The sequence below is a fragment of the Nelumbo lutea genome, chromosome 4 (genome assembly GCF_056320005.1).
Source record: "Nelumbo lutea isolate HS-2025 chromosome 4, American lotus-T2T, whole genome shotgun sequence".
NCBI lineage: Eukaryota > Viridiplantae > Streptophyta > Magnoliopsida > Proteales > Nelumbonaceae > Nelumbo > Nelumbo lutea.
The window spans coordinates 21,110,567-21,123,636 of NC_142687.1; the positions used below are offsets into that span (position 1 = coordinate 21,110,567).

Genomic DNA, 13,070 nt, shown 5'->3' on the forward strand with positions numbered 1-13,070 from the left:
AGCAATTTACATTAACTACCAGTCTACCACGGCTGCAATCAGATTGGCTTTGAATCAAATCAAGGTACATTTACATCGGCATCTAATCATCAAATCTTGGGTTTGAATCCAATCCAATTCTGACATTGGACTTTGGATCGCATTTGGATTTAATCCGCATTCATTTCATTGTGTATAAAAAGACATAAAACTTTAAAAATTAATTGTAAAGTATAATAAAAATAAAAATGATCAATTATAAATTTTATATAATTATAGATAATATCTCTGTGCATATATATACATAATTATACTATACACATATATATAACATAAAAACAATAACTTTTATTAAAATTGAATTTTAATCAAATCTACATCAAATCTAATTATTAATCGAATACAAATTCTAAAATCCAAAAATGGAAAAATCAAATTCAAAGCCAAACCAAATCAGGTATCGGACTTTTGGAATCCATTAAAAGCCCTAACCCCCGGCTCTATATTTGCATTTGCCATTCTTATTTGGTTGGTCCATCCATATATTCTCTTTCGTTTTACTTCCCACAAGAAGGCAAAAATGAAAAAGCTGGTTGGGCAACTTTTTTATTTCATTCACCATTGATATGGGGACTGAGATCATGCAGCAAGAATTGGGGTATGTAGAAATTAATTCAAACCATATTTTGCTTACATTCTCCAAAATAAACAGAAAAAGATTTCAAACCAAGGAAAGTAAGTTGATATATACAGTATACAAACTGCACTAAAAGTACATGCTTACGAAACCGGGTGTCATGCAACATGCAAGAATCTTTTAAACCAACCTGTAAACCCTTGCTCTGCTCTTCTTCCATTAAACCAGAGGAAGTCGCCCTTATAATAATTTTGTATCGGGATCTGTTCCTCAGAAAGCACTCCTCACCCCAACCTCACAGCTACATCCCACCGTGCAACGGGAATATCTCCTATCAAATTACAATGCACATGTATATGTGCATACAAGTCAACTTGGGCCCAGCCCTAAAACTTGGGTCTAAGATTCGTGCTAAGACTAAGCCCGAGGTCAAGTGATAGGCCACGAAGGTCGAACAGGGTGCCTACGTGCAATCCAAAGTACGTAGAATAAAAGCAGGGTGACTACACACAACCCAAAGTACATAGAATAAAAGCCATCATGCATGGCCCAGCAGAGCAGGAATCAGTCAAGGAGGTCAGGTTGCTAGCCACAAGAACCGGTCAAGAAGTTAGGTTGTTAAGTTGTTGATTGTTAATTTGCCATGGCATGAGATTTGGCCAAATAGGTTAATTTGTTATTTTTGTTAATTTGTTATTATGAGATGGTATAGGGATCGGCTATGTAGTTAGAAGGCTAATCCCTTACTTTGAAACTATCTCAGTGGTCAGTTAGAATTTTTTGTATTTAAACACCGTCCAACCACATGGATGGGCATAGTTGGAAGTTAAATAAACTTTATAGTTTTATTCTCACCTTAAGAAGAATAATTTTTCCTTTCTAGCTTTGATTGGGATCTATCATCAAGCCTGATTTTCTCAACCCACATTATAATTTGATGCACTTGAGTTAGGTTCGGGCCAAAGCCAAGCTCATGTTAGTCAATGAACCCAATCTAAAATTATACATATATAATTATATTTATGCAAATATATATACATATATTTGTGTGTATGCGTGTGTGTGTGTGTGTATATATATATATATATATATATATATATATATATGTATGCAACATTTACATATACGTACATATATATAAATGTATATAGTTGGGCCGGGCTCAGGCCAGGTTTGGGCTACCTAAGAGCTAGGCCCAAGCCCGGCCAAAAAAAATTAAAAACCTCGACTCCTTGGGCTCGAGCCCAACCTGAGTAAAATTCTGAATTGGGTCGGTTTGGGCTCGGAGTGGGCCAGCCCAAGCCCAAATTGCACCTTTATATCCCCAATGTGCAGCTGATACATGCTATGAGATTGGTGTGAGAATTGCTACATGAGGAGCAGATCAAAACTCATAATTTTGGGTACTGATGACTCCAATATGGGTCAGGTGGCAAGCTATAGGGCCCCATAGCATCCTTCTTGGGATTCCCAAGTGCTGTTCAAGGTAAAGATGCAAGTGATGATGGAACAGATAGAGGAAAACCACAGCTTCATTGGTTTGAAGTTTGAACAGAGGAATGGAGCAAAAGGAATCTTTTGCGTCACAGGTTTTGTTCTCAATGAAACAAGTTGAATAGATCACATGCAGACCTTCCTCACATCGCCCCACTCTGTTTGAAGTCCATAGTTGGGCATGTCGCCGTGATCATTCTGTAACTACCCTTTCCTATTCTGGTACGGCTTAGTGGGGGCCATGGTGATACCCCATTTCTGTAGTTATCATTTTGGTTCAATGTATGTTCTATTCATATATTCTCCCTCTACCAACTAAATCAATAAGGCAAAAGCAACAATCACTGACAACCTCCTTGGCGATACCTGTGGATTTGACAATACTTTGCGTTATTAGATGGTCATCACATTTGATTAGGGCACAAGTCGAATGGACTTATACTTGCTTATACAAGTTTTTAGTAAGCTTGGGTTATAGACCACCAGCCCCATCTAATAAAAATTCAGGCTTCCGGATCCAACAAAATTCTTAGGTGGGCCCAATTTGCAGCCCCCCCCCCCCCCCACCCCAAAAGGTCAACTCCATGGATTGGACAGGCTTTGGTGCATGCAGTTCCGCTATTTGGGCTTTTGTGCTACCAAAGTTCAAACTTGAAAGTATTGATGTGTGTGATACGTGCACATTTAGACGTAGTGATACAATTAGGCCTAGTTTGTTTTTGATGAAGTAATTTACTTTGGTTAATGTATTTATTCAGATAAATATTTTTTAGAAAATATTTATATTTATTAGTGTTTATTTCTTTTCTCAGGTAAAATTAAATAATAACAGTTTTATCCATAAAAATATCATTATTGAAGGGGGTGATGTTGTCCCATCATGTGTTAAGTAATTTTTTCGCGGATGGGGAAATTATTTATTAATTGGACGAAGGGTAATATTTATCCAGATACGTGAGCTGCCCTAGAATCGCTCTCTTTCATGAGACTCGCATTGACCAAATTACCCATCCCGGTTTACTGAAAAACAAATGAGGCCTTATATTGAAATTTTTAGACAGAACATCTCTATAAGATAGAAGGACATCATCCTTCAAAAGTGGCCACATGTCATAACTCCCACTATTTAGCATATCGGTGGGTTCAAAAACTGATACAAAAACCTTGTGTGGATTTTGACTTTATGTGTTCTGGAAACCCTTTATTCCTACTCTTCTTTCTCATTAGACTTGTTCACGGCCGGGCTTTGGGCCTGCCCCATTCAAAATTTGGCAAAGGCTAAGTCCGAACCAATAGGTCGGTTTCTCATATGTCTCTATATTGATAGGGAACAAAATAAAATGATAAAGAAATAAATAAGAGAAACATTTGACAACTGGACAACCAAGGTGGTGTTTGAGAAAATGGTGCCCCGTCCAAACTATATCAGATTTTGAGAAAATAACTAAAAATGCATATGTGATGTTTGGTTAGCCGTTTTCTCAAAACATTTTCTAGTATGGTGGCTGATGTGGCTCCTATATGGTGCCGTTTTCCAAAAATCACAATGAAAAAATGCAATGGAATCAAATATTTTCCAGGATAATAAAAAAGTGTTGCATCTCCCTTCATAAATAAGACGTGTTTGGAATACATTTGTAGGGCTTGAGAGATCACTGCGACTCAATTCTCCATGAGCATAAACTATTTGAAAAATGAACACCCTTTCTGTTATTTCATTTTCTCCCTTTTTTTGGTAACCCAGGGTAATTCATTGTTTATATTAAGGAGGGAAATCTCTTAATAAGAGTATCCCTAAGTTTTAAGAAATTGACTTTCTCTATCGAGCCAGATCTCCTACAAACTTTTTCTATAAACTCTGGCTCCAATTCACGGCGGGTAGAGTGTGTAGGAAAAGTGAATAAGAAATCCCAAGTCTTCTATATCTAAGGTTCAAAGTATCGATACTTATCGACCCATATTGGCCAATACGTATCATTCTGGAACCCCTCCGATACGCCCTACAGTGGGTGTATTGGAGGTTTGACCGGTTCAGGGGGTAGAGGATACCCAAACCAGCCCTCCTGAACCGGTTGTAAAAAAAAAAGCAATAAAAATGTGTATCGATTGACCCGATACACTGGTATTGATATTTTGAACCTTGTCTCTTTTCTTTTTTTTTAATTATTTTAAACTATTTAAACCATTCTTAAGTTTTCTGACAATTGACTAAATCCTCTCCCCTACTGTTAACATCTATAACCATAAAAACGGAAAAGATTATTTTGTCTATCATTTTTCTTTAAATTTTTAAAATAAAACATTTGGATAAACCTGCCATTAACAGAAATGTAGGCACCAAACTCAGGAAGGTTACACAAAATGCACGTATCCTTTTATCATTGATCAAACAGGCATTTGAGTACCACCATTGGCTGTTTGGGGTTTTTATGCTTTTATAAGAGGGATTTTCATTATCATGATTCTACACAATTCTTTCAAATATCGGCTAACTACCACAAGTTGGTTACAGAAAAAATGTTGCTTTAATGGAATCTGAATTTATGGTCGCAGAGCAATTGTGACATGTGGTCCGAATGCACTTCATGGATACAAACAAGGTTTATGCAAAGATAAGGTTGGTACACTTTTGGAACACCGAGACTATGATCATGATGGGTTCTTGGAACTAACGGATGCGATGTTGCAGAGAAACCTGCCTCTTTTGCAAAGACGCTGACAAAATCTGATGCAACAATGGTGAAGATTTCTCTGTCCCAAAATACTGTGCTGAGACGATCTTCCCTCACCTGCAAATCCTCCTTTACAAACTGTTCTTGCCAAGGATGTTTATGCATTATCAACTAACTCAATAGATAAAAAAATCAAACGAACCAGAATATCCCTGGGAAGGGAAATCAACTGCCGGAGATATCAGAGACGATGGAGCATTGTACAAAATTTGCATTTGTTGAGTTTTATTTTGAAAATTTGAAGAATAATGAAGGGTAAATTTGACTATAAAAGGATAATATTAAAATATAAAAAAAATTATGTCATGTGGTATTACATGTGAAATAAATTGTAATGGAATACTAAGTTGCTAATGGTAATGGAGGATTTAATCAATTGTTAAAAACGTTAAAAGGGTACTTCAAGATAATTTATAAGTTCCTAAAACTTAGCGGGAGAACGTTGGTCAATGGGATTTTGTTTCCATTGACCAAGATTCCTACATTCATTTTCCCACTCAGGAGGAAAGTTACCAACACTTGAATTGGATAAAAATGACCCTTTCAATAATGGGTTTTTATGACAAAGTGGCCATTATCTTATTTACCTAAAAGAACATGAATATTATAAAAAAGAGAATGGGGCGAGATTTGCCCGTTTTAGAATCATCACTTCATGGTTGTCACTTGCATTATCTTTGAGTTCATCACTTAATGTGGCTTTTACTATATTCCCTCATTTAGGGACCATTCTATGAGGTGCCCCTCGTATGAAGGGCACATATGAGCATTGATTGGTGATATGTTCAGCATTGGGTTTTATGCCAATTCAATATGGATCATGACATGGGTGCCCAGGGCAGAGAACTCACTCACTCTGCACTAGTTCACAACGTTGAAGCCTACTTAGATTTAGCTTTTGAGTTCTGCATGCGTCTCCATTAGGCATTAGCTAGTCCCATGATACCATCTATAGTGATAAAGCTCCACCACAGATTTTGTCTTGCAAATGGGGACATGGAAGAACAACTTGATTAAATTCAATGTAACCATTAATTATATTTACCTGTTGATGAGTCACTATCCAAATTGCGAGTTGCTTGTCTACTTGTCCAAATAGATAGCAACTACATATCAGATAAAGTCAACAAGCTCCATCTACTCAAATCTCTGGTACCAACCAACCAATACACCACTTGCATCCAAGAGTCCAACCTAGCAACCTACATATTCCAGGCCTGCTTCTCCATTTCAATCTCATCAATCCACCCGATCAACCATAAGCTACATATTTGAATCATCCATGTGAATTTGCTCCAAGTACAAGTTGAAAAGAGCATCTGAAGAATAGGAAATGGCAAGATAAGAGAGGAGAAAGGAGCCTCATTAGTTAGATGTGAAAATCTCTTCTTTTAACTTCGACCATTTTGTTTTTCAACAAAAGGAGGCATATGTAACAAATACAAATAAAAAGAGAGAAAAAATAAAGAGGGGAAAAAACTCCTGAACATTTGTTGCACTTTGTTTTCTTCTCTGTCGTACCTCTTCTCATTTTTCATTACAAAATAGAAGAGGGGGATGGATTGACAACTATATGTCTCAGGGGATGTGCCACATCACCGCCACCTGCGTGCTTAACAAACTCAGCTGGAGAAAGAAAGCTGCCATGGCACACACAGACTATCCTAACTTCCTCTCCCTTCCTGTACTTGTACAGGAACCCTTCTATTCTCTTCCCATTGGGGCCATCTCCCCTAGTAGATACACAAGGCATCTCATCCATCATATTTCTCCCCAACTCCCTCAGTCCATTGTCAACCACATTCGATTTCTTTGATGTCTCCATCTCAACTCCAGCAAACTTGCTTGGCATTTCATCCAACGTTTTGGCAGGGCTGGCCGTTGGTTTCTGCTCACAATTTTCTGGCAATGACTGCACACTGGTAGGGCTTCTTGCTTCACTGCAACTGCTCAATCCTGTAATGTACCCACCAAAAGAACAAGAACGAAAAACATAAAAAATTTGCTTAGATCCAAGGAGAATGTATTGTAGCAGGTGAGGACCGAGCCCCCATATCAATGCTAGATGCAGAAAATGCAGTGTGAACATGCACGCCAAAAGTGATGACAAATAACCTGTGCTTCCTTTATATATTTATATATCTATGTTTGTTATTATGCTCAAATTCAAGCAAACTGTTCTTTGTTTTTACTTGGCCTCTTTTTTACATCTGAAACTGAAGAAAGGGTTATTACCAAGCAAGAACCGTCTGCAACAATGGGCATATCAATCCTCAACAACAGGTGAGTTTTAAACAAGATGCTCTTCTCACTTGGGTTACATAACAAGATGCAACAATTTAGTGATTTGTTGTGATAGAAGGCTTGCACTCACCGTGAAGTCAGACCATCAAGCTAAGCTAAAAGGGATCAATTCAGCAATCAGTACAGTTATCGTGCATGTAAACCAAAGACATGGAGCAAACAGATTTGGATTTGGGTATGTGTCTAGGAGTGGGTCCACTTGATCAGAAAGATCTTGTGTTTCAGGGAGTCAAGAAAGACAGATTTATCAACAGGTAACTAGTACATGGACTCATATATGCTACAAAGACTGCAATAACTATGCAGGTACTATGCAACCATGCAAGCGGACTATATTAAATAACCTATATGCCTTCCTTTATTGATATCTAATAAAAGAAAAGTTACCAACAAAAGAATATAATAATGAACATGCAGCATGACAATTAAAAACTCAAAGCATGATAAGATGCTAAAATCTTATATTGCAAAATAAATTACCTAATTGGGTATTGAATAGTTCAATTTCAATTTCTAACTTAAGTATTTTGTAACAATATTAACAATTTATAAAGAATGTGTTGCGGATTTTTTTTTTTTTGTGAACCCTCATTGAAGGATATAACACAAAGTCCATACCCATACCCATGCTATGTTGTGTCAAAGTGAGTATTTTAGGGAAAAATAAAGGATCCGGGCATCATAGTACAAAATGGAAGTCATTCTATCATATGTCAAGATTAAATTTGCTGAAAGTATGAGCAATGACTCAAGGAAATTAGATTCAGATGCCCCCCACAAATCAATGACTGAAAGTTGAAAAGGTTGCGAAGGTGAATTCTGTCAAGTCTTATCAAGTTTAATTACTAAAGCTTCACATTCTGTTTACCATGATGTTCTAATGACTTGAATTGAAAAGGAAAAGAAAGGAAAGGAAGAAAGAAAAGATTCAGCCTCAGTTTCTTTGACCACCCTGGGCCAGGAGTAGAAGGGGTAAATATACTTGTATGGGAAGGAATTTATCCATTGAGGTCAAAAAGAAATTGAACTATTGAATCAATATATATTACATCTAATTCTTCAGAAAATTTTAGAAATGAAACGTTCTTTTACCTTTGATCAGAAGATATAATGTAGTCAATTACCATTTGAATCGAACATAATAGAAAAAGACAAGCAGGACAAAACCCAAAGAATCTAAATGATTCTTGAGATCTGAAAACCAAATTACAAAGAATGAACGCAACAAATTCCACAATTATTAAAGAAATTAAAAGACATTCATGCCCAGGGAAAGCATCGGCAACGCGGAAAAAAATAATATATGCAAATTCTAGTACACTCTCAAAAAGATAACTGTCGTTTTTTGTTGCTATATCAAAAAAAGAAAAAAAAAAAAAGAAAAAAAAAAGGTGACAGAAACAGAACTCTTATGCAAAATACCAACAAAAATGGAGCCTTCGTAAAATCTATGCAACTTGTTAGCAAACAGAATCCACTTTCCATTTTTTTTCTTATTTTTCCTTCTTTAGAAATAAATCGTTTTTTCTGGGAAAGTTTGCCATGATTGTACAACAGAATAACTCAAAATTCTCCACACCCAATTTCAAAGAAAAAAGAAGAAGAATAGATAGATAATAACAGTAAATTTATAAGTACAGGGCATCCAAAGAAAAGAAAAGAACAAATGCAAGAATTAATCTCCCCAAAAAGCAAATTAAGGGTTGCAGAACATCTAATCACTGCAATTACCTATTTTACAGAGAGGAAGCGAATGTTTAACAAACAAATAGAAGAAAAGAAAAACCGTACATATAGGAAGACAATGTGGTACCTTGAACTGGTCGACTCTCGAATTCAGAAACCCCAGAAGAGCTACTGCCCTGCGATCCAAGCGATCCCTGTGAGGACGGTGGTGGGTATCCTCGCATGGGAGCGGCGGCAGCCAAAACGTTACCTTTGCCATTCGTGCTTGTATCCATCCCATGTAGATGAACGGCTCCCTGGGCAGCTGCAGCCCAAGTGAGCAGGCCAAAAGTCGGAGCTGCCGATGAAGTGAAGCCATTGGCAGTCATATATTGCTCCTGCGGTTGTGGCTGCTGCTGCTGCTGTTGTTTCGCTAAAGCATTGCTTGTAAAACCCTGGAAACTAGTAATGTTCTCAACCTTCCCTTTTAAATTCAATGACAACAGAACTTCATCGTCTAACCTCTTATCCTCCTCGCAATTTCCCTCCAAGGAGGCTCGATCCTTACCTGCCCTGGAATTCCTTTGCTTCTCTGATCGCTTTCTCTTTGCCTCCATCCTCCTAAGGCACTGCAGCTCTTTTCGCTTCCTGCGCTCTTCCTCCGTCTCCGTAGGGAGCGAACATGTCCGTGTAAGAGCGGAGCATGCCGCAGGAGGAGGAGCCGAGGCATCTTCGTCTCTCGCCATAGTCGTTAAGCCAGCGATCGATGACGACCGTACGAGCCTCTTCTCCCTTGGGTCTACCCCAAAGCAACCACCCAAAGAAAGCCCGAGATTAAGTTCGATCTCTTCAGTATCTTCTCTTGCCTCCGCAAATTCGCTTGGTCGGTAGTTAGTAGCTGAGAACCTTTTCAACAGATCTCGCGGATGTCCACTCATTTGCACAGGAAGATGCTCGATTTCACTGGGTTCAGTTTCCCTTGCTTCTCTCGTGCCTCACCACGAAGAAGGAAACTAAAGCCTTAAAACACTTCTCTTAATCTTTTTTTTTCTCACCCAAAGCAAAAACCTCGATCATAAAGCAAAACTGCTCTCCTGAATACTCACGAAAGAAGCGCAACGACCGGAGAAACGATGGAAGGCGCGCAGAATATGAAAAGCATCAGAAAACCTAGAAAAAGGATATCGGAAAAACCTATACGTTCATGTTTTCGATTAAGAGTGGTCCCCAATCGATCAAAAGTACGCCGAGAGACCAGAATTTCATACTATCCGGCACGATTACGGCATGGACTCGCCGGAGAAACAGAGGAAGCCATGACAGAAGATGGCGGAAACACAAGAAAGATTTTACAAAAGGGAACGAAAAGAGATAAAACCAACGGAAACAAAAAGCAGAAAAGAGAGTTTTAGAATGCCGAAAAATTAAAATTACGAAAAAGCCCTCACGGAAAACAAGGGAACGCACCACAGGGAGCCACGTGTATCCGATGAATCCTGGCGAAGACACGTGGTTCGGAGCCAGGTTTAGGGAGCGACGCCAAACAAGCGTCGCCACCGCCAACTTTAGAGAGAGGGCGTCATGGATTGGGCTGTCATAGGAACACGTGTCATTATGCTAATGTCAGGAAGAGGAAAACAGGCACGTGTCGGTAACAGTCTGGGAGCCTCGTCCTCGTAAAGCCGCGACGTCTTTTTCTCTCTCTCCTCTTAGCTGTCTTCCAGAACTACCGGCTGTAACAGCCTCAGAGATGGACACGTGGAAGACAACCTCGCCTTTCGAGTCGCAGTTTCCGTCCGTGTCTCTTAGGCCGAGGAATCATCCATAGCCGAGGATCATGGGGAATCCGATTCTAATAGTTTCTGCTAACATGCGCCTTGAAGCGTGGCAAACATAAGTGGCACCTGCCCAGCTGACCTGCCTTCAACAGAAACGCTACTGTGTTTTATTGGGTAGTGATCTTACCATCATCCGAAAATGATTTTGATTGGATGGATCTGACAAGGCATGAGTCACAGGATCAGGATCATATTATTGCAGCCTTGATTCCATTATGCCCATCGGACGGCTCTGATGGTTCAAATGTTCAGGATCCACCTAACTTGTAACCGGCATGCACATGGTAACCGAAATCGATATACGACCGTCGACTGTTGACACTCGTCAACCGAAGTTATCCCGAATCCCACGAAATGCACGAGGAAATGAATCATGAAAAAAATCGGCTAGGAAAGCGGAATAGAGGGTGTACGTGGTCCCGGGAGCCGGAAGGGGACGCGTGCCCCGGTCGAAGTAGTAGGGCCCAGCCGTAACAAGTTGCACTTTTTTATAGCAGGTACGGCTATGCGGAAGAGGGGGACACGTGTCAAAGAAATGTTGCGGATATCCACGTGGCGATAGAATAAGGTAGGCCCACACCCCAGAAGGTATCAAGTTGCGAGGGCGACGTGTCACGCTTGTCGCGTAGGTCGCTGACATCACTAGCTGTCGCACGCACGCATAGTGTCGGACATAGTTATGGGTGGGAGTGAAAGCGAGAGTGAGGGAGTAAAAGAGAGGATTGGGGATCTCGTACGAGGCACGTGTTTCTTTTTTATTGGACCTCATATAAAAATAATCAGAATATTTAGGGTATTTTACTTTTCAGCCAATTATAAATAAACACGTTGGGAGGCAATACGTCTCACTCAATGAGAGAGCGCTCATTTAATCATAACTCTGGAGAGAGAGAGAGAGAGGGAGGATTTTCTGAAAGATAATCTGGGGAGGGAACACGTCAGCGACGTTGACGTGGATTTGCAAGATTCCAATCCAGCTTTGGACGCCACGTGTTGATAAAAGGACGACAAAAGAGAAAAGAAACTCTTGGGGTGGTTGGGCAGCCAAATATGGGATTCTAATGTCGAAGCAAGAGCAGGTGTCGCTCAATGCCAGCTCCACGATCCAACACGATGCGTATCGGGTACAAGCAAACTAACGAAGTGTCTTGGGCGAAGAGACTTTGGGTGTCAGATCAGATTGTCACGCTTTACCAACACAACAGTCAAAGGGTGTTATGGTCTTTTCATAAAAATATTAACCACGTACTCTAGTCTGGGTAAGTACAAAATCGTATGGTGCAAATAGGAAGAAGGAATTCAAAATCCACTATGAAATACCCTAAACTGAAGATGTTTTTACTGGTCCATGGCCAATCAAGCAATTAGCAATCGCTTGCAAGGAACAAGAGATCTATTTATTAGAAGCAGAAGGGATTTCAGATTGTCAATTTAGGGAAAGAAATCCTTTCATTGTAAGAAAGATATTTTCTTCTAGGGTTTTAAGAGTAGATTGAAAAAGAAAAAACAAAACAAATATGATCAACAAATAAAAGGACCCACATTAGATATTTTAACAAGGCACTATCTTAGGTGGGGTTTGGTTCACAAAGAGTGAGCAACCAATGGAGTGAACTGGATTCCTCACAGCTATACCCATGCATCTCATTTTGGAAAGATGATGGCCCAATGTTGAGTAGATCCCCACTAAGAGATCAATTTGACCCAAACACTCCAGCTTCAACGATTACCAGAATTACTGAATTAGTGGGTGAATACGAGTTTCTCACTGTCGGTCTTTGTTCCTTTAGAAATAAAAAAAAAAAAAAAAACTTTTGAGGAGAAATAAAATAGAAAACGAAGTAAAATAGATGCCTTGGAAGAAATTATTGAACTGGGAATTCTCTTTTGAAGTGATTTTATACACGAAATTTCCTTATTATTATTATTTTGGGCCAGGGGTCCATCTAGTACCGTTAGGCCATTATTTCCTTTTTATTTATTTTTATTTTCCAATATACGGTAGTCTCCTCGTGCTGAAAAATAAAATAAGAAATTAAGGGGAGAACATGTCTCCAAATACATAATAATTGAAAAATTAGGTAATAGAGAAGGTTCACAAATTCCCACATAAAACATAATAATATGTTCAACGTTGATGTGACCCCAGATGGTGCTTCCACGCTGTTCCACGTCACACAGACGACCCCATAAGCCCGGTTGACAATAGGGTTGGTTCTGGCCCTTGGGTTTTATTACCCACGGTCACGGATACCCTATAAGTTGTGGGCCTGGTCTGGGTTGGTCGGTTTGTTTTATTGTTTGATTCAACCGTTTTGCAACAGCTTTGACTTAACTTAAACTCCGAAGACCAAAAATTGGCCTTTTTGTTTTGATAAAACCGCAAAAGAAAACCGAGAGGACCAAAAGACACGCTCAAAA

The 13,070-nt window shown here is 39.2% G+C and overlaps 1 protein-coding gene and 1 long non-coding RNA gene across 3 annotated transcripts; both read right to left on the reverse strand.

Annotated features, from left to right (window-relative positions):
• Positions 1 to 4,534: 4,534 nt before the first annotated feature.
• LOC148854492 (uncharacterized) lies at positions 4,535 to 6,161 on the reverse strand. The gene is made up of 2 exons (XR_016113139.1): positions 5,888 to 6,161; positions 4,535 to 4,899 (listed from the first exon to the last, which is right to left on the reverse strand). It is a non-coding gene; the product is annotated as an uncharacterized LOC148854492 (long non-coding RNA).
• Positions 6,162 to 6,211: 50 nt separating this feature from the next.
• AFP3 (ABI five binding protein 3) lies at positions 6,212 to 10,202 on the reverse strand. Of its 2 annotated transcripts, XM_088985556.1 has the most exons (3): positions 9,380 to 10,193; positions 8,960 to 9,266; positions 6,212 to 6,798 (listed from the first exon to the last, which is right to left on the reverse strand). In XM_088985556.1, exons 1-3 carry the CDS (start codon positions 9,539 to 9,541, stop codon positions 6,380 to 6,382), a joined length of 888 nt encoding a protein of 295 aa, XP_088841682.1. In that variant the 5' UTR covers positions 9,542 to 10,193; the 3' UTR covers positions 6,212 to 6,379. The 2 variants fall into 2 exon arrangements, with proteins under 2 accessions (XP_088841682.1, XP_088841681.1); XM_088985555.1 differs by having other exon boundaries at positions 8,960 to 10,202.
• Positions 10,203 to 13,070: the final 2,868 nt, after the last annotated feature.